The 21,788-nt window shown below is 43.1% G+C and overlaps 1 protein-coding gene across 1 annotated transcript in view; it reads right to left on the bottom strand.

Annotated features, from left to right (window-relative positions):
- Positions 1 to 4,862: 4,862 nt before the first annotated feature.
- The window catches only part of LOC311148792 (EEIG family member 2-like), a 32,560-nt gene continuing 15,634 nt past the window's right edge, over positions 4,863 to 21,788 (bottom strand). The window contains exons 5-11 of the mRNA XM_084185756.1: positions 21,626 to 21,672; positions 18,525 to 18,619; positions 15,159 to 15,257; positions 12,246 to 12,558; positions 8,855 to 8,991; positions 8,044 to 8,113; positions 4,863 to 6,336 (exon numbers count right to left, since the gene is read on the bottom strand). Coding sequence (XP_084041882.1) covers positions 6,294 to 6,336; positions 8,044 to 8,113; positions 8,855 to 8,991; positions 12,246 to 12,558; positions 15,159 to 15,257; positions 18,525 to 18,619; positions 21,626 to 21,672 — 804 coding nt within the window. The 3' untranslated portion in view covers positions 4,863 to 6,293. The remainder of the gene's footprint in view (positions 6,337 to 8,043; positions 8,114 to 8,854; positions 8,992 to 12,245; positions 12,559 to 15,158; positions 15,258 to 18,524; positions 18,620 to 21,625; positions 21,673 to 21,788) is intronic.

Raw genomic sequence — 21,788 nt, 5'->3', positions numbered from 1 at the left:
ATTGGAAAAATTGAGTACTTTTCCCACCACTGAATATGATGGACTGCCTGCGAATTCTGAAACATTGTAGGGAAGGCTACTAAAAAATGCAATTACAGTAGTTACAGTTCTATATGTGTGTTTTTGTTCTACTTGACTTTTTAATTTTTATAGCACTACTTATAGTATAGTACTACAATGCAGTATTTCATTACTGCATTGTTAGGAAAGAGCAAGAAAGGCATTTCACTGTACTTGTGCACATGACAATAAAAACTTCAAACTTGATGCATAGGCCTACTTCAATGTAAAAGATAAGCTGTTGAATTCGACTGTATACCGACAGGTATTATAAACTCCGCTGCCAATGATTTTGCAAAACTTGAAATACATATAGCCTATCTATTTACTATGCTACTAGGTCCAATTAAATGAGCGATGCGCATGGTAATTTGTTGTATGGACCCTTCGGGAATATGAACCCATCACGGCCAGAAAAGGTGAGGAATATACAGTATTCTAAAATGGTTATGAAAATGAAATAAATAGGAAAAAGATTCCTCTCTCTAATTATAAGATTCCTATGTTTAATTATTTTAGATTCCATAAATAAAACACAGATTTTCACTTTTCTCACTAATGGCAAATGGTTGCATTCTTGTTAATATGTTTTCATTTATTTTTATGAATAAGCTTTTCATCATATCCTCAATTTGAACAAAATACTTACTTGCCAGCTTGAAATACAATATTTCAACCACTAGCACATGTGCGTACGCATGGTCTAAAGTTTGCGGGGAGGTGAGCACATTCTCACTTCAAGTCCCATTTGTATAAATAGCAACTTTTGTGTGAAAACTGGCACACACATTTTGGGGTATATTTTGTACATACACACGGTTTATAAACGAGGTCAGCAGGAGAGTTTCGGGTTCTGCGCTCAGATGAAGTCAGGAGGTAGGGTTTGGCGGTTTGCTAATTTTCATACTTCATAATGTTTCTGTACTATACCAGGGTATATGGTATTACCGTAAGTACACACAAGGGGAGCTATATTTTTCTTTTCTTTTTTCCACACCATTTTTTTGGAGTGCCTCTGAATGCCTCTGCTGTAACCAAGAAGCTTGATATTGACATTAGCAACTTAGCTAGCAAGTTAACAAACGAAATGCATAGCTGGAGCCCTGAGCTAGATATAATTTGACACATCTTAGATTTCTTAGTTATATTTATCTTCTAGTTTAAGCAGTGGTGTAGAATGCACCCCCACGAGGCACCCAACCCCCCCACCCCCCAAAAAATAACATATAAAAAAACTATTGAAAACCATACCGTCGGTATTTCAAAATATACCTTTTATACCGTATACCGGGGTATCGCCCAAGCCTATCGGGAGGTTACGCACCACATTAGCAAATTGATGTCACAGAGGAGCATCTGCCATACAGACTTGAGAGAAGAGGCACAGATGTTGAGTCTTTACTCTCATGTTGTTTTCTCCCGTCTCACTACCTGTGAGATCAGAGTCAACGAGATCAAACTTTGTGTCACTTCACTTGTGGTCAGTATGAGAATAAGAGAGGAATCTGCCCCTCTGCCCTCACCGATCTCTTGCTTGTCCCTCTCATCCTTTCTCTCGCTCTTCTCTCCCTCCCCTGTACTCCAGCTATACGACGTGGTGTACCCAAGCCTGTGTGACATCTTCCAGAGGACCCTGGTAAACGATGTCCTGTACTGGGCTGAGACCCTGAGGAGTGGCTGGAGGAGACGCTGGAGAGGGGGAGGAAGACTGAACAGATGAAGAGGAGGAAGGAGAGGAGGGATGTTTGAGAGAAAGAATGGAAAGTCAGACAGGAGGAGAGAGAGCTAGTGGAGGAAGGTGGTAGAGGGTTTGAGGTGGAGAATGAGGAGGTGGAGGGAGACGGTAAAATAGACAGGGGGCAGGAGGAGTCCTACAGAGAAAGGTAGTCGGTGTGTGTGTCCCTGGTCAGGTTGTGGTCTTGCCCCAGAGTGCAGGCTCTGAGTGGGACAGTCCAGCATCTGAAAGAGGTTCTACTGGAGGACTCAAGAGTACAGCGGACCAACGATGGCACAGCCGTGGTGTTGGCGGATTGCGAGGAGGACTATGATGAAGATATGGAGTGGAATGAGAATAGTGATAACACAGGGACAGGTCAGTTCTTGGTTAGTGTAGTGAGGAGAATGAGGACTGGGAAACAGAGCTTGGATAACCTGTCATGTAAGGAGCGTATTCTTTGATGTACTAATGGTGCAGATTTTCATGCACCTCTGTTTTAGGGCTGGATTCAATCCGTATCGCTGAAGTTCAGTGCTCTAGCGCAATTTAAATTTTACGGTAATTTCCGATTGAGCCAATATAATTCAGCGTTTACCTTGAATACAGTCTCCACTAATGCGGGAACATTGCCGTTAAATTTCTATCGCGCTGTGGCGCAGCTTTTCAGAGCTGTGGATTGAATCCAGCCCTTAACCTTTTAAACAACGTAAATATACAGTACTAGAACTAGAGACCATCAGATTAGACCATATCCCTCAATGGGGAAGGAATCATTTCCCAATAAAATGTTGTCATATGAGAATAATGGTCATTGCCTGGTTCACACACACAATTTACATTTTGAAATATACATATTTTAATCAAATCATCAACAGTGCATGGTACACAGGAAAAGCATACAGTACACTTGGTAAGGAAGCAAATGTTGATCAAAAAGACAGGTCTGCTACTGAGAACACGGGACACTGTCGACACTGACAGTCACTTTTACAGGAGGATACAGGTTATAGCTCCGTAGTACACAGCTTCACAGAAGATAAAAAGAAACCATGTTTGTTTGTTACAACATGTTAGATACCGACTGAGATGAGGAACGGAAACAAACTTAGGCTACCTGTCTAGCAAAGGTACTGAAACAGATTTGACTGAAGAAACGTAGTTAACAGGTTTCTACTTAAGAGGAAGAGGGTTTGCCTTGCTCAGGATACAATTCTCATATTATTCGTTTTTATCATGTTCTGGATCATCAGTTCTGTTTTTGCCTCAAATGAGGTAAGTGATGGCACTACAAATCAATTATAATAATAATTTGGGGGGTGCTTATATTTGTCCTGTTCCAAACAATAGACATTTTTAGTTTTTTGGCATATCCCAACTCCCCCGAGACACGGCCAGGGTCACCATTGTACAGCGCACCTGGAGCAATTAGGGTTAAGTGCCTTGCTCAAGGGAACAGTGACAGATTTTTTTTTTTTACCTTGTCGGTTCCAGTGTTCGAACCAGCAACCTTTCAGTTATTGGCCCAACGATCTAACCTAGAGGCTACCTGCCGCCCCTATTTTCACACAGGTGGTTGTGCTCTTCTTACACAAACGTACAGATGTAACAAACCTTGCACCACAACACTGTAGTTCAAACAGATGTGATTGTGGAACCACGTGGAATTGTTTTCAAGCTTTGTTTTAGAACTATTTAACTTGCTGAAAAAAAATAAAAAAATCATACAAACAATATACGTGCAGATAGACATCTACACGAACAGAAATAAAACAGATTCATTCACAGTTAAAATACCATACATTGAAGACACACACTTGTGCAGAAATCAGCAAATACAGTATAATAAAGGTCAGTTAACCTCTAGTATGGCTTTAGACAGGAGACACTGAGATGATCACATACAATACATGTACACTATCAGTCAAAAGTTTAGACACCTAGTCATTCAAGGGTTTTTCTATATTTTACTTTTTTTTTTTACATTGTAGAATAATATTGAAGACATCAAAACTATGAAATAACACATATGGAATCACGTAGTAACCAAAAAAGTGTTAAACAAATCAAAATATATTTTATATTTGAGATTCTTCAAATAGCCACCCTTTGCCTTGATGACAGCTTTGCACACTTGGCATTGCCTCAACCAGCAGTCGTGAAAACCATCAAGCGCTATGATGAAACTGGCTCTCATGAGGACCGCCACAGGAATGGAAGACCCAGAGTTACCTCTGCCTCAGAAATTGCAGCCCAAATAAATGCTTCATAGAGTTCAAGTAACAGACACATCTCAACATCAACTGTTCAGAGGGGACTGTGTGAGTCAGGCCTTCATGGTTGAATTGCTGCAAAGAAACCACTACTAAAGGTCACCAATAAGAAGAAGAGACCTGCTTGGGCCAAGAAACACGAGCAATGGACATTAGACAGGTGGAAATGTGTCCTTTGGTCTGGAGTCCAAATTTGGAGATTTTTGGTTCAAACCGTTGTGGCTTTGTGAGACGTGGTGTGGGTGAACGGATGATCTCCGCATGTGTAGTTCCCACCGTAAAGCATGGAGGAGGTGTTATGGTGTGGGGGTGCTTGCTGGTGACACTGTGTGATTTATTTAGAATTCAAGGCATGGCTACCACAGCATTCTGCAGCGATACGCCATCCCATCTGGTTTGGGCTTAGTGGGACTATCATTTGTTTTTCAACAGGACAATGACCCAACACACCTCCAGGCTGTGTAAGGGCTATTTTACCAAGAAGGAGAGTGATGGAGTGCTGCATCAGATGACCTGGCCTCCACAATCCCCCGACCTCAACCAAATTGAGATGGTTTGGGATCAGTCGGACGGCAGAGTGAAGGAAACGCAGCCAACAAGTGCTCAGCATATATAATGGGAACTCCTTCAAGACTGTTGGAAAAGACTTCCAGGTGAAGCTGGTTGAGAGAATGCCAAGAGTGTGCAAAGCTGTCATCAAGGCAAAGGGTGGCTATATGAAGAATCTCAAATATAAAATATATTTTGATTTGTTTAAAACTATTTTGGTTACTACATGATTCCATATGTGTTATTCATAGTTTTGATGTCTTCACTATTATTCTAAAATGTAAAAAATAGCATAAATTAAGAAAACCCCTTGAATGAGTAGGTGTGTCCATACTTTTGACTGGTACAGTATGTACGCCATTATATATCTTAACTTACTTTCTGAACATGTATTCTTATTTCCATTTAGTGAAACAAACCGATTAACAAGATTCATCATCACAAAATCATGTAGTGTATACACATTTCTTTCAATGTCAGTTTAAGAACCGTATATGTCATCGACATAGTAGACTATATTCAAGACGTAGGCTCAATCCATTAAATAGTTCATAGACAACAAATAGCAGAGTCATCACCAGCATAATCTAATGTAAAGCCTGGCATTTTGTCAAAAAAACATATCATCATAACAAGTGTATACAATGGCAGTATAATTGTTGACAACTTGTCCTTTAGCCAATATCTTTACCTACATATGGAACTACGTACTGTACCTACGTCAGTTTGGCAAGAAGAATCACAACTGTTGACTTCCATCCGTTTCTAAACAGCAGTCATCGATCGCTGCAAAAAAAGAGCCATCCGGATTGGAACCCTGATATTCTAACCTGAGAGTCTGCTTCTTTCAGAAGAGCTAAAAACAAGCTTGACCTCACTCAGAGCTTCTCCCCTCTTCCGCTCTATCAATTTTTTTCCCAGCAAGTGTATAAAAAGGGCAGAGAGGTTATATTCTGAGGTGGTCTCTATTTTTGCCAGTAATGAGATCAGTTCCCACTCAGACCGCAGCAGAGCAGAGCATGGTCACCTTCAGTACAGAGTCTATAACCTGCAGTCTCACTCCCAGCCCTCAGCCCTGTATACTGCAGGATTGTTGTAGCCTTACTATTATTACAACAGAAGTGTCTAACACTTTACCAGAGAATATAGGCACGCATACACAAACACACACAAACAGAAATGCAAACACGCACACACACACACCTAAACACCTTTTAGCAGCTTATTGGTGGACATAAAAGTTTAAATCCAAAATTTAAAAGGCAGTTCCAAATAAAAAACGACATAGTTGAAAAACAAAAGGAATGAAAACTGGGAACTAGTTTAAACTAGGGAATGTATTGAAAAGGCATCATCCTCCCCTCCTCTTCAGCAAAAGCTTCCTTCATTCTGGTGACAAACACAGAACCAATCCACTTTCATCTTTGAACTCCAGTTGAAAAGGTCAGGTTTACCTATAAAACATCCCACTCCAGATGTTCTTCTTGACTTTACTGAGCTAGTAGCTAATCTAACATGGGACTACAGACAGTGCACATAGTCTGTACGAACACCAGAAGAAGCTTTTGCAGTCAATTTCTGACACAGGCCAGTTCATTTGGATAAAATGTGCTTGCTGAAATTAAAGAGAGATAAAAACCATAGATCATTCTTTTGGACTTCAGCTGTGCCACTCCTCTTCCTGGTGGAGTTTAGGCCTAACGCTTAATCACCACCTGTTCATATGCTCCGGCACCAACCCTAAAACAGGACAAATGAGCAAATCACAATCCATTATCTAAGTACCTGAGTGAGGAGTGAATGTGGGTTAAATAATAAGCATTTTATGTAATAAATGTATTTATACATTAATATACACTACCAGTCAAAAGTTTGGACACACCTACTCATTCAAGGGTTTTTCTTTATGTTTACTATTTTCTACATTGTAGAATAATAGTGAAGACATCAAAACTAAGAATTAACACATATGGAATCATGTAGTAACCAAAAAAAGTGTTAAACAAATCAAAATATATTTTATATTTGAGATTCTTCAAATAGCCGCCCTTTGCCTTGATGACAGCTTTGCACACTCTTGGCATTCTCTCAACCAGCTTCATGAGGTAGTCACCTGGAATGCATTTCAATTAACAGGTGTGCCTTCTTTAAAGTTAATTTGTGGAATTCCTCTCCTTTTTAATGCGTTTGAACCAATCAGTTGTGTTGTGACAAGTTAGGGGTGATATACAGAAGATAGCCATATTTGGTAAAAGACCAAGTCCATATTATGGCAAGAACAGCTCAAATAAGCAAAGAAAAACGACAGTCCATCATTACTTTAAGACATGAAGGTCAGTCAATACGGAAAATGTGAAGAACTTTGAAAGTTCGTTCAAGTGCAGTCGCAAAACCAACAAGCGCTATGATGAAACTGGCTCTCATGAGGACCGCCACAGGAATGGAAGACCCAGAGTTACCTCTGCTGCAGAGGATAAGTTCATTAGAGTTACCAGCCTCAGAAATTGCAGCCCAAATAAATGCTTCACAGAGTTCAAGTAACAGAAACATCAACATCAACTGTTCAGAGGGGACTGTGTGAATCAGGCCTTCATGGTCAAATTGCTGCAAAGAAACCACTACTAAAGGACACCAATAAGAAGAAGAGACCTGCTTGGGCAAAAAAACACGCGCAATGGACATTAGACCGGTGGAAATGTGTCCTTTGGTCTGGAGTCCAAATTGGAGATTTTTGGTTCCAACCGCCGTGGCTTTGTGAGACGCGGTGTGGGTGAACGGATGATATCCGCATGTGTAGTTCCCACCGTAAAGCATGGAGGAGGTGGTGTTATGGTGTGGGGGTGCTTTGCTGGTGACACCGTCTGTGATTTATTTAGAATTCAAGGCACACTTAACCAGCATGGCTCCCACAGCATTCTGCAGCGATACACCATCCCATCTGGTTTGGGCTTAGTGGGACTATCATTTGTTTTTCAACAGGACAATGACCCAACACACCTCCAGGCTGCGTAAGGGCTATTTGACCAAGAAGGAGAGTGATGGAGTGCTGCATCAGATGACCTGGCCTCCACAATCCCCCAATCTCAACCCAATTGAGATGGTTTGGGATGAGTCGGACGGCAGAGTGAAGGAAAAGCAGCTAACAAGTGCTCAGCATGTGGGAACTCCTTCAAGACTGTTGGAAAAGCATTCCAGGTGAAGCTGGTTGAGAGAATGCCAAGAGTGTGCAAAGCGGTCATAAAGGCAAAGGGTGGCTATTTGAAGAATCTCAAATATAAAATATATTTTGATTTGTTTAACACCTTTTTGGTCTTCACTATTATTCTACGATGTAAAACAAAGAAAAAACCTTGAATGAGTAGGTGTGTCCAAACTTTTGACTAGTAGTGTATGTGATCTTATTTTAAAAAGTTGCTTCATTGTGTGTGTAACTCTGTTAAAGGCTACCTGGTAGGCAGGTGATGGCTTCCAAGGGCAGTGCTACCTCCGGGACCAACAAACAGCCGCAGGCCTTCCTCTGAAACACACAGCTTTGAGTGGCATTTGTGATGAAACAGCTTTTACTTATTTAGCAGATGGAACACCAACACTCCTCATAAGGAGAGGCAGGTTGCTAGGCAATCTAAAAATAATCCAGTATTGACTGGAGCATTCTGCTTTCTGTAGAGGACGACGGGAACCTTGAAGAGTATCAGGGATACATTCCTTCCTCTGTAGAGATTCATTAACACGTGCTGATAGAAACTCCATCAACCCCTACTGCATAGGTTACGCTCCCACACCCACACAACCATGGTAAGAATCTACTCCACATTACTGAGGTCACTAAGGTGGAGGCAACTGCATTACAACCCTTTTGTATTGACAATTGTCCAAGTAACATTTATACAGTAATGTGAATAAAGAAGTTACTGGGATGGAATACAAATGAATGTGTAATATAGCTTAATACATTCCAATACCACAGGTCTTTACAAACATGCTTTCAACTTTAATTTCAGACCCATCATTCTAGAGGTAGAAGTGCTCCTAAAGTTGTAAGTCTACCTCTAAGATCAAAACTGGATTGGTCTCAGACTAGGTGTGCACCTCTAGAAGTGGCTCTACCAAAACTGTAACCTAGCCCGACTGTCTGTGGTCTCCATGGTTTTACCTTCATGGCTGTAGTCCAGCAGGCTGGGGGTGAAGTCCTGGCTCTGCAGGACCTTCTACACTATAACCTGTCCTGACTAGGTCTGTGGTTTCCATGGTTAGTTACCTTCATGGCTGGAGTCCAGCATGTTGGGGGTGAAGTCCTGACCCTGGAGGATCTTCTCAACCACGTCATCAGCATCCACTCGAGAAGCCTCCACCCTCATCATTTGACCCTCCATCGAACACTGCTTCACCAGGTGCCTGATGGGACATACAGGATCAAGTTAAAACACATACGATCACATTACAACACCAGGATACCTGCACTACCTCTTCAGAAAATAAGTTCAGGTGTTATCTTATCTGTGTGAAATGAGTGATGCTGGGAATGTTGTGTAACAAGAGAGACTGGTCCAATAAGTCAGAAATGTCATTGACATACAGTGCAGTACAGAGCGGCAGGTAAGCTAGCGGCAAAGAGCGTTGGGCCAGTAAACGAAAGGTCGCTGGTTTGAATCCCCAGCCGATTAGGTGAACAATCTGTAAATGTGCCCTTAAGCAAGGCACTTAACCCTAATAGCTCCTGTAAGTCGCTCTGGATAAGAGCGTCTGCTAAATCTAGGGCCGTACCCGACCAACAAAAATCTTGGTTGACCTAGAGTCTGTTCTTTTGACCAATCAATTTCAAACGTGTATTTTTCCATATATAGACACACCCTGTGTTATAATAAAATCAACTATATTATGCACTGAGTTGGTCTGATGCTTTAAGTGCACTGCTTGATGAAATAATTAAGACACGACTCAGAGGGATCCAAAGATCAAGATAACCAGAAGGAAAAAACCTTGTTCCCGAACCTACCCTCCTTCCCAACCCAACGCGGGAGAAAACACTCACTGAAGATTCAGTTGAGCCATTGGAGAGCACCACTGCAGCGCTTATGGCAGGAGTGGGGAACTGTGTGCTACAGAAACATTCATATTTGGCATGGCAGAAGGCTGCCGGAAGAGAGAACGCCATTTGATTTTGATTTGATTATTGTTCCCTTCCCATTCCCTTTTCCCCAAAACCTTTGAATTGTAAACTTATAGGGAGTAAACCCAAACATTTATTTTTCAACTGCAATCTTGATTCAAGTCTCCTGACTATACACCACAGGCCTATACTTTTATTTGACCACAACAACAAGGTAACAACTTTATAATGGCTTTATCATGGTAGTGAATCTGAATTAAACATACAGTAGCCTAGGTTAAAACAGCCAAAGCCTATGCTAAGAATATCACTGACTCCAAACACGAATAGCCTATGTCTCTCAAATATGATATATTGCAAAACAAAGAAAAATAATCATAGAGCCTATAAAATAGAGTAGATGGTTTAAGGAAGCATATATATATTTTTTAAATTATTAAGAACATAACAAATTGAACAAACAATAAAAATGTGCTTAATTAAAATAAATGACAAACAGCAGCAGTTACCGCCAGTAGGCCTAGTATTCAATCAACATAGTTGAACAGTATTACAGTAAATATATTATCAACATAGCTGAACATTGAACAGTAAATTCATTATGTTTAATAACAAACAAAATAAATGAATAACAAACTAGCCTAAATGAAGAGTTGGAGCCTATCACAACAGTAGGCTAGGCTATTTAAACCGCCTTCAACAGCAGCTTTTAACTCTAATGCTGAACATAAAATGGTTTGTATAGTCCCAGGCTACCAGAAAAACATGAGCATAGGCTATTTCACAATTCCAAACATTTAGCAGCCTGCATAATACGTTTATCATCTCTCTATCTGTCAACTGTATTGGACTGGCCTACTTACTCACACTGAATAGCCATAGCCTACATCCCTAAGCTTTTCAAGTTATGAGACAGGAACACCAAATTTGTCAACATTTTCAGGAAGGTAGCTCCTCATTTTATTGACTATAAACCCTGCCTTGGAAAAGATACACTGATGGAGAGGAGGTATTTAGCTGCTCTGGCCAGCTTCGGATACCTGTCCTCGTATTTTCCCCACCAAGCTAGCGGTCCCGCGTAGACTTTCGTTCTATTTCTCCTTTGCTATCCCCTTGATCCTCCTTCTCTCCATTATCTCCACACATGAGCATCTCCATTTCCCGCTCCCGCTCCTTGTCAGTTTTCTATTTTTTTTGTGCGGGTTCCTCCTCTTCGTCTCCTTAAGCGGGCTCTGGCTCGTCTGGCTGCGCCGCGCTTAAACGGTCGGCCAGCTGGGACACATTGATGTAGGCGTCGTCTTGTTTTGCATCGTCAACGAACGAAAGCAGCTTGAAGCGTCGGTCTATGACTGCTGCTTGGACATATAGACTACTCTCAAGTAGTCGGTCGTTGAGCTGCCATCTTTTTTCAGTTTCCCCCACCAGCTTTGTTTTTAGACTCTTAGTGGTGTGGCTGTCGTCCTCCACTACGGCCAAGTGGCAGCGTTTCAAGCCAGCATGGGTATGGATGCAGATAAGGATGTGTTGTCCTCCTCGGACAGCAACTCAGTCAGGGTGACCATCGGCTTCAGCACATTCTAAATGTCCTCTGCCATGTTCCATTGCGTTGTGGTGAGATCAAGCACATCTGACTCCTTTTACGTCTGCCCATTCCTCTTCCTGCTCCAATATATCTGCACACAAAACCATGCTTGTGCTATTGTCATGTACCACAGCGACCCTTTTACATCCTGGGATTTCGTATGCATCGGCAACTTCTCCAAGTCTCTGCAAAATGTTGGCTGCGGTGCGATTCTCCTCCATTTATTTTGTCTCCAGCACAAGACACTGTTTCCAGGCCTCAGTAATGAAATGTTCATTGACGGTCATGTAACACTCCATTCTCAGTGAGGTCCACATGTCGGTTGTAAAACTTACTGCCCGACTGTTTTTGATAGACTCCAAAACCCTTGTGTTATCATATTTCGCAGTCAAAGCATGCAAAATAGTTTCTCTCTTGGGAACGGTGTAACCAGGCACCAAGATTTATCATCATCATCATCTTAAACCCCACGCACTCTGTCAGGTTGACGGGCCTCATGTTCAAGGCAATGAAGTCCACGATACCATCGGTTATCTCTCTTTTTCTTTTTTCGGAGATGGGGGGGCTTCAGGTCCAAGGTGGTTTGGGTTAAACCTGGGCTAGCAGTGGAGGCGCTCGTGCTGCACTAATTTGCAGCCTAATTTGGCTTAATGATATAAGACCACTCGACTAAAGAAATCTCGGTCGACCAACAGCCTATCGAATAAACAATCAACCAGTCGACTAATTGGGGTCAGCCCTAGCTAAATGACTAAAATGTTAAATGTAATGTACAGACTCTTGCTGCCTTAGGCTCAATTTCTTTTGTCTCAGCACAGCAGCTTGATCAGGTGTGAGTTTGTCAATTTATTTATCTATCCTTTGTTTAATCAACAAGTCAACATGAGGTTACAGAATACATTTCTTAAAGCTAGCATTAGCATTAAGATCGTGATCAGGGAAGTCTCTCAGTCTCACCTGTTGAGGCGTTCGCTGGATGAGGCACTCTTCACCGGGGTGCCTTTACAGGAACTAGTGGTGCTAGTGGCAGTGGGGTGTTCAGTACGGGCTGTGCAGGCCGAAGCCCCAGCAGTAGAGGGAATCATCCCCATCCTGGCTTCCCGGTCTCCTCTCTCCCTATCCCTGCTCTCCCTCTGGTCCCTGCTGTCCCTATTGTCGTCGCTGGGCTCTGGGATGCTGGCGATGCCGGTGGAGGCACTGCCCACAGAGGTGTTCCTGCGGTGGGTACACTCTGACAGGCTGGATGAGCGGGAGTGACCCGTGCTGTAGCCTAGAGGGGGGTGGTCAGGTGCACAGAGGGGTCAGGGCAAAGAGGTTAGTTTGAGGCAGCAGACTAGCATTCAGACACATTCAAATGGTCAATAAGATCAGTATGAACATAAAGGCATAGCTGCGTGCATACATTCACAAACACACAAAGCACAGACTCACAACCTTGCATATACACACACACACCATTGCAATTATTTCATTTATAATATCACAACTGTGCAATCAATCATTCACGATTCTTCATTTTAACCAACATTTTACAAAGCAGTTTTTTGTAAAGGAAGAGGCAGTTAGGACTCAGAGTGGTGCAGATTGAAGCCTTGCAGCGTAATCGAGCAGCAGAGGGACGGACGCTAGCCTAGCGCCCACACATTTACATGGTATTCATGTCGGCAGGAAACTTAATGCAAAGACACTGTGGTCTCAATGTGACGCTAGCTAGTTAGGCTACGGTGAAGAGAACGAACCTTCCACATACTACACTCTCAACAGGGTCACTACCAACCAACCACTGTAACAAAACACGTGGAAAGGATGTGTGTCTGAAATGTCTCAAAACAAACAGCTTTTAAACCAACCCTCCAAACTATGAAGAAAATTGAATCTTGTACATCTACTCTACAGACTTTTCTCTAGCTTTAATGTTCGTAGGAAGCTACCTCCTTAGCGATGGTAGGAGGGGGTTTATCAGAGTGAGTTGGCCATTGAGTAAACCCCTCACCTCCTTACAGACCCTTCATTATAGGGGATCTGATCTGCCTGTGACAGGAGCATGGGGGCATGTCAGGGTGAAAACGTACTAGTCAGTGGTGGAATGGAGATAAAAGGAGAATGGTTGGAGTGATCGAGCTGCCTGAGCGCTTTCCTTTTAGAGGTGGAGTAACAATAATGTATTCAACTTTAATAGCGCTATTCATTATATAAAATAAATGTTAAAGTGCTGTAAAGCAACAACCAAAAACAAGCAATTTAAAAACAACAACATTAAGACGGTCAAGAGCCTGAAGGTTGAGAAAGTTAATGGATTCATTGAGGTCAGCAGAGGGAGGAGGTAGTCAAAGGGGAGAGCCGGGAGCAGGCAGGCAGCAGGCAGCATGCAGTCATCTCACCATTCACACCGTCTGTGGCTTCGTAGTAGGACTCAGTCAAATGAAGTTAAGAGTTCCGTACTAGCCACTGGACTATTAGCTAGCTACTCTTCACTACTACCAAAATGCAGCACACATTTGGGCGATGCTATGGCAGTCACGAGGCGCCAGAAAGCACACCAGACTTCAATAGTAATTCAGGAGTAGCCTTCTAACCAGGCACCCAGTGTCCGGTCTGGAGCATGAAGTCACAAGCTCTGCTGGTCGGCTACTGCGTAGCAACCTAGCGGTGCCAAAAGCCCTGGTCTGCCCTAGAAAGCCTATGTAAATTACGATTACCAGAACGGCCAAAGAAAAACAATTTAGCCACCCGTTTTGGCCTGAAAATGTGTTTATTATGATCTTCGATCCGCACGGTGAATTATTTTAAAGTTCGCTACAAATCGAGATATTTAATTAAATATTGGTCCATTCTGACAACTACATTTGTCGTCACACAGGACCACGTGCTGACACAGACCAATCATGGGCCGGCAGGCTATGAGGAAGCTCCATGGTTGACGCTCTCAAGCAGGATGAAAACGACTACGTCGACCATGATCCTTTGCTAGTTACGGACACTCATCATGATAGCAATGTTTTGGTGCCATTCAGCCCCATTCAGCAATATGGCAGACTTTAAATTAAAATACTTCCGTCTTCATGCGCCATGGATTTTTTCCATAGGAATACGTGGATGATGTCAGCGCTTGTCTATGCTTATAACTTAGTTCTCCATACAGTCATGGTCATCTCTGTATTTGGGCTTCTCTCCATCCTTAACCTCCGGACAGTTGGCATAATCGAGTCAAAACATTGCATGCTAGCCAGCTAACTAGCCATAAACCAACCGCCAACTTCAGTCTTGAAAACATGCTGTATTCAAACTATTCAGACTATAATTAGATCAATAGTTAAACAAAACGTTTGTAGGGGAAAATGCTATAAAAAATATTTACAAAAAATGTACAAGAGCTCTCTGCCTAGGCGACCTCACGGCAACATGTCAAAAAAAAAAAAAAAAAACTGAGACAATAATATCATGACGCTCACGTAACTAACTGGCCAGACAGACAGACAGCCAGTACGTATGCGTGTCTGGTTATATACTGATGTAGAATACTCTTTTTAATTAGAGAGAGAGATTAGAGACAGAAGTAAACTAGGTTAGGGTGAAGCACTGCACAGACACAAAGCATGCAGAAAGATTCAAGTGAATAGTGAAGCAAAATTCCCCCTTAGACTGCATTTAGTAAGTGCAAAAAAAAGAACATAGCAGAAAAACATGCAATAGGCATAGAAGGAAAATATGATACAATAGCTGAGCTGAATGTAAGCAAGTAATGAGCCTTACTGAGACTTTTGAAAGATGACTAGTTGTGTTGTATGTTAGCATGGCTGAGATACACAAGCTATAGATCCCCACGGTACATGTTGTATATATTTTACATTGCACGTAAGTAGAGCCTACCTGACGCTTTAGACTGCTGACTAGCGTAGCTGGACGTTCGGGAATGGCGGGATCCCCCAAGTTCATCGGAACCAGAGGAACACTTTCCTTCCCGGCTCTCTGTCAAATTTTAAAAACAGGAGATAGGAGTTGGGAATGGGTTGAGAGTGGACTGGGATTACAGTAATATTCCTATTCTAGTATTCAGAGTGAAGAGATGAACTAGGGCCAGCCCACTGTGAAAGCATCCAAACAGACAATAGTGAAGTGGAAACCTATATGTAGTCCATAGTAGTCTGTCATCCCTTTATCAACACAACTTCTATCAAATCCCTTTCACACTGTGGACGTCACACACACACACAGAAGCTTGTTCCTATTTTTAACCAATAACCATGTGAGAGTCTACCCCCTGGAGTTGGCGGCGGAGAGATCGGAGAGAGAAGCAAAGAACCAGCCTGAATTATACATGAAAGAGCAGTGCTTTCTGAAGCCTCCTGGGGATGAGAGCACACAACACTGCACTAACAGAGAGGGAGAGAAAGATGGAGAGAGGGGAGAGAAGAGGAGAAGAATGGTCTCTTCTATACATGTTAGATATGACACGTGCACAGAATGACAGAGACAGATTCACATTCCTGTATCAGGTGAGGCTTGTATTGGATTAAAGATTGAGGAAATCAAATGATGTGCAGGTTATACAGCCATTCAGTCTGCCATTCCATTATGACTGGAGTGAGTCAACAAGAGGAGATTTTTATTAGTACAGAACAAAATCATCTGAAGTTACTGCAGCCAGGGAGAAAAATAGACTTTGATCAATCACATTAATCAACCACAGAGACTGAGGAACGATGTTCAGTAACGAATGCTCCATATACAGTAATTTATATACAAGAACTCTAGGTGTTCTTCACTCCCGGTCTGTATTTACTGAGAGGCATGCAGCTTAGTAGCTGGCAGGGTTTCTTTACACCAATGAGGCTTAATTGTCAAACAGAAGAAGAAGCGCCTTGATTAATAGGCCTATACTCTTGCCTCTGATTTGCTGTGGGATTATTTAAGATATTCTTTGAAGAGGTGGGGTTTCAGATGTTTTCGGAAGATGGGCAGGGATTCTGCTGTCCTAGCTTCAGGGGGAAGCTGGTTCCTACATTGGGTTGCCAGGACAGAGAACAGCTTTTACTAGGCTGAGCGGGAGCTGCCCTCCCATATGGGTGGGAGGGCCAAGAGACCAGAGGTGGCAGTACGGAGTACTCGGTTGGGGTGTGGGGTTTGAGCATAGCCTGATGGTAGGGAGGGGGCAGTTCCTCTTGCTGATCCGTAGGCAAGTACCCATGGTCGTGTAGTGGATGTGAGCTTCGACTGGAAGCCAGTGGAGTGTGCGGAGGAGTGGGGTGACATGGGAGAACTTGGGAAGGTTGAACACCAGGTGGGCTGCAGCGTTCTGGATAAGTTGCAGGGGTTTGATGGTACAAGCTTGGAGCCCAGCCTTCAGCGAGTTGCCTGGATTAGGACCTGCGCCTCTTCCTGTGTGAGGTAGGGTCGTACTCTACAGATGTTGTAGAGCATGAACCTGCAGGAGCGAGTCACTGCTTTGATATTAGCAGAGAACGACATGGTGTTGTCCAGGGTCATGCCAAGGTTCTTTGCACTCTGGGAGGGGGACACCGTGGAGTTGTCACCCGTGATGGAGAGGTCTTGGAGAGGGCAGGCCTTCCCTGGGAGGAAGAGCAGCTCCGTCTCTGTCGAGGTTGAACTTGAGGTGGTGGGCCAACATCCAAGCTGAGATATCTGCCAGGCACCCAGAGTTGCGTGTCGCCACCTGGGTGTCAGAAGTGGGGAAGGAGAAAAGTAGTTGAGTGTCATCCGCATAGCAATGATAGGAGAGACCATGTGAGGATATGACAGAGCAGAGTGACTTGGTGTATAAAAGAGTAGAGGGCCTAGAACCGAGCCCTGGGGGACACCAGTAGTGAGAGTACATGGTGCAGACACAAATCATCTCCACGTCACCTGGTAGGAGTGGCCTGCCAGGTAGGATGCATTCCAAGACTGTGCAGAGCCTGAGATGACTAGCCCTGAGAGGGTGGAGAGGAGGATCTGATGGTTCACGGTGTCAAAGGCAGCGGATAGATCTAGGAGGATGAGAACAGAGGAGAGAGTCAGCTTTGGCATTGCAGAGAGACTCCGTGACACAGATGGGAGCAGTCTTGGTTGAGTGACCCGTCTTGAAGCCTGACTGGTTAGGGTCAAGAAGATCATTCTGAAAGAGATAGCGAGAGAGTTGGTCAGAGACAGAACACTCAAGTGTTTTGGAAAGAAAAGAAAGAAGGGATATCGTTCTGTCGTTTTTTTTTCATCAGATGGGTCGAGTGTTGGTTTCTTGAGGAGGGAAGCAACTCTGGCTATTTTGAAGCCAGTGGTCAGAGATGAGTTGATGAGGGAAGTGAGGAACGGGAGAAGGTCTCCAGAGAAGGGAGGAGGGTATGGGGTCGAACAGGCAGGTTGTTTTCTAGGGTTAGCGTTTTTTGTGATAGAAAGTGGCTTTAGCAGTGGATACAGAGGAAGAGAAGGTAGAGAGGAGGGAGTGAAAGCATGATAGGTCCTCCAGAAGTCCTTTTTCACTCAGCTGCCCGCAGCCCTGTTCACTCAGCCATGGAGCAATGAGTCACTCAGCCACGGAGCGGGAGGGGAGGGCCGAGCCAGCCGGGAGAAAAGGGGACAGTGCGAGTCATAGGATGCGGAAGGGGAGGAGAGTAGGGTTGAAGGGGCAGAATCAGGAGACAGGAGGGAGAATGATTTAGCAGAAGGGAGAGATTATAGGATAGTAAAGGAGAGAGTAGTGGGAGAGAGAGGGAAGATTGTGATGGTGCATGACCATCTGTGTAGGGGCTGAGTGGCTAGGGTTGGAGGAGAGGGAGACAGAAACAAAGTAGTGATCAGAGACCTGGAGGGGGGCTGCAGTGAGATTAGTAGGCGAACATTCTCTAGTAAATATGAAGTCAAGCGTATTGCCTGCCTTGTGAGTGGGAGGGGACTTCGAAAGGGTGAGGTCAAAAGACGCAAGGAGGGAAAGAAAGGTGGAAAGATATGAATCGAAGAGCGGTGAACCATAGTCAGGAAATTAGCTTATGAAGGTGTCAAGCTCATTGAGGAACTCGCTAAGGGCACCTGATAAATGACAATGTAAAGCCTGAGTGGACAAGTGACAGCATGGAATTCAAATGACATACAGTATCTGACATTTGCCAGACTGTTTGTTAAAAGCTGCTATATTCATGATGCACTCCAAGACTTGCACTGAGGAACACTAACTGATTCATATAAACCCACTGTGGTGAGAGCTGTGGGAGCAGAAGAGCAGTAAAGAGTAGTTCATCTTACCCATGAAGGCCTTCTGAGTGTCCCCTCCCTTCCTCTCCTGCAGAAGGCTCTCTGCATCTCGCTGGACGCCGATGAATGTGCCTGTGGACGGAGGCCTGTGGAAGACAAACATGGGGGGCTGGTTCATGCACAGCAACACAAATGACTGAAAATATGATTATGGAAAGCGTTGTAAGTATTTGTCAGCACCATCACTACATGCAAGTGGTGTTTAATGAAAGCTCGGTCAATGATTTGCTCTGGTGCTGAGTGTTTTCATTGCTCATATAAACATCTTGGCAAAGACAGTCTCATCTGCCCAACGCAATAGCACATTTTGGGGTCATCTCCTGCTCCAGGGACAGTTGGCATTCCTTGAGATGTTCCAACACAGACTATGGCTGAAGAACATATTAATTTCCACCCTTTATCCCTAATCCACCCTGGCCTCTTAAGCCCCTCTGCCTCACCCCATCACCCCACTCTTCTCAAAGGTGCCTAAGTAGAGTATCAGTCAGTCAGGCAAGCTCAGGCATCCCTGTGACACTGGGTGTGTGTTCTCAAAATAGACGGAATTAACTTCAAACTCACCCAGACGCCCTAGAGACAGTGAGACTATAGACCTACCCTGGATGTTAGTCCGCTGTTCTAGCCTCAAACTGAATGGTGCCGTGTGGTGTGGTACTTGGCCAGCTAACTCAGCAACTCATCACCCCATCCCTTATCTACTCTAGTTTAGCTTACACAGACACAGCTGCTGGATGCCATCCTCCTCACGTTCTTGGAACTGCTCCCACACCAACGTCTACACAGGCCAAAATGTCCAAAATGTCCCTGTGTTAGTGTCGTGGGGGCGTGCGGGACCTTCCTTGGTGAGCATGTCCCTTGCTCCTGTCACAACTTTATCACATGTAAAAGGTTTGAACACCCCCTCTCCTGGGGGCCAGTTTTATGACTGGTCATAAATTCCTTGCAGAAACGTTATTTTCCGTGCCATGCAGTATTGGGAGAGGGAATTTGCCTGTGAGACAAAGGAAGTATTTCCACCAAGACTCCAACATCCAAAAGTGGATAATGAAACAATATTCCTACTTAAAAGAATTTGGGAAATGGTCATGTCAAATTCGTTACTATGTTGTGATGTCATGAAAGACGGTGGAACAACATAACTGTATCTCTGGGGATGTACACTTCCCAGTTATGAGGTTTGCATCTAATTGTTGTATAAAACGAATGATTAAGTATAATAATACTTTTGTGAAGATAACAATGTGATTTTAGCATTCGAGATTATTGTTTCCATATTGATTTGTTCTCAGTCAGTGGCCACGCCCAGATGAGCACAAACATGATGAAACGCCCCCTTTTCTACTCAAGTATAAAACCCATTGTGACGAAATTCACCTCAGACCAAGTAGATTACGGTATAAGCCGGATGTTGCAAATGGTTGAATTTCTACCAGACCAGGAAGTGTGAAGCTGAAGCTACACGGCTTAAAATGGTTGACACTCTACAGACCAGCCGACATGCAGCGCGAACTGAATATGGCAAAAAGATGAAACTCTGAAACTGTCAACCTCTACACGAGGTGAAGAAGACAACACACGAGACCTTATCATCTCAGTCTGCAGCTGGCATGTATAGTCATCTAGAGAACTTTCACTAAAGACACGAGTTGGGAAGGACAATCCCTCTCAGATAACCATTGGTACGTCTGAAGTATCTATTCTAACATATCAACTCTACGAACTACAGGGTACGCTGAAGTATATAATCTAACCACCACTAAGACCAGAAACTCTACCAAGGACATTGGGATCTCTGGTGGGCAAACCAGAGTCCTACATCATCAACTCAACTATCGAAGACAGCTACACGTAAATACATGTTGCATTTCTAATCCGAATGAGCGGTTATTAGGGTGCATAAGTATTATGATTACTGTGAGCGTAGTCTCCAAAGTAACAGCGATAGTTTGAATCTCTGTCTCTCCCTTCCATCCTGGCCCTCCTTCTACCCAAGCATTCATGCTATTGTTAGTCCAGTTCACAAGGGACCTGTTCTCATTGTATTACATTAGTAATCAATAACCTGTGTGTGTGTGTGTTTGTATTCTGTGTTATTATTTAGTTAGTTAGTAAATAAATAATTAAGCCAATTTGTGTATTGCTGATTCATCAATAAGGTTAGGGTTCTTTCAGGTTCAAGGATTATGCAACGTTCAGAATGAGACTGATAAGAGGTAATTATTTAATAAGTGACTGTTATCGATATATAACATATATATCTAAGAGTTTAATTCGGGAGATGGTAACTCGTTAAACAACTTATACCGTGGTTCCCCAAATTCCTAATGAGTTAATTGTTACATGATTAATTTAATCGAGTGACAATTAAACATAGTTAGTTGATTCGATAAATAACAGTCACCCTATTAATGAAAGTCACATCACGACACTGTGCTGATCCCTGTATCCCTGTGCTACACACTCCTCAAACAAACAGGCAAAGTCCTCAAGACCTGGAGCTTATTCAGAGGGATGCAACACAGAAATAACAGATAGATACGCAAGAACAGAAATGATTCTCTGCCATGTGCAAGTGGGAAATGTTCTCTCTGTGCAAGATTAGGCTACATTTCTATCTACAACATTCCAACCCATTGATTATGCCTTTGGTTTTAAACAATATGTGCAAACCTTTTCCTTCTGCTATACTTAACAGTATAACGTTTGATGGAACCTGAAATGTAGGACACTGAATGCTTAGTTTGAAATTATGTCATTTTCTCTCACATACAATCAGAATGACACCCATGTTTCTGCACTATATTTAATAAATAATATAGAAATCATTATCTTTGCTCAAACCCACCCCCACTACTGTAGCCTGTCAGAGAGAAGCAGGAAGGAATCCTTACTGCAGTGTAGGGGGGCGGATAAACATTGGTCTCAAAGGCAAATTCTATGCAAATCTGAATGCGTTTGCTGTAGAGCTAAGACGAGAAACCTCAATGCATCTTCTCCAATTGCATTTTAAAAAATGTCTCCCATCTAGACAAGACCAAATCATAATGGGCCTTAGTTAAAAATGAAAAATATTGTGATGGCATGGCACTCACGTTTTAAAACAGGGGTCCCCGGACATCAGTTGTGTGCTGATGATAACCTGTTACAGTGAAAAATAAGTGTTTAAAGCTCTATTGACACTGACACACAACCTAGCCTGGTCCCAGATTTTTTTGGGTGGTGTCTTGCCAACTCCTATGGTGAATAACAATGAAT

Source organism: Coregonus lavaretus, assembly GCF_964263955.1.
Source record: "Coregonus lavaretus genome assembly, chromosome: 21".
Lineage (NCBI taxonomy): Eukaryota > Metazoa > Chordata > Actinopteri > Salmoniformes > Salmonidae > Coregonus > Coregonus lavaretus.
Note: the sequence above shows the minus strand (reverse complement) of the source record. Positions and strands in the feature narration are given on the sequence as shown.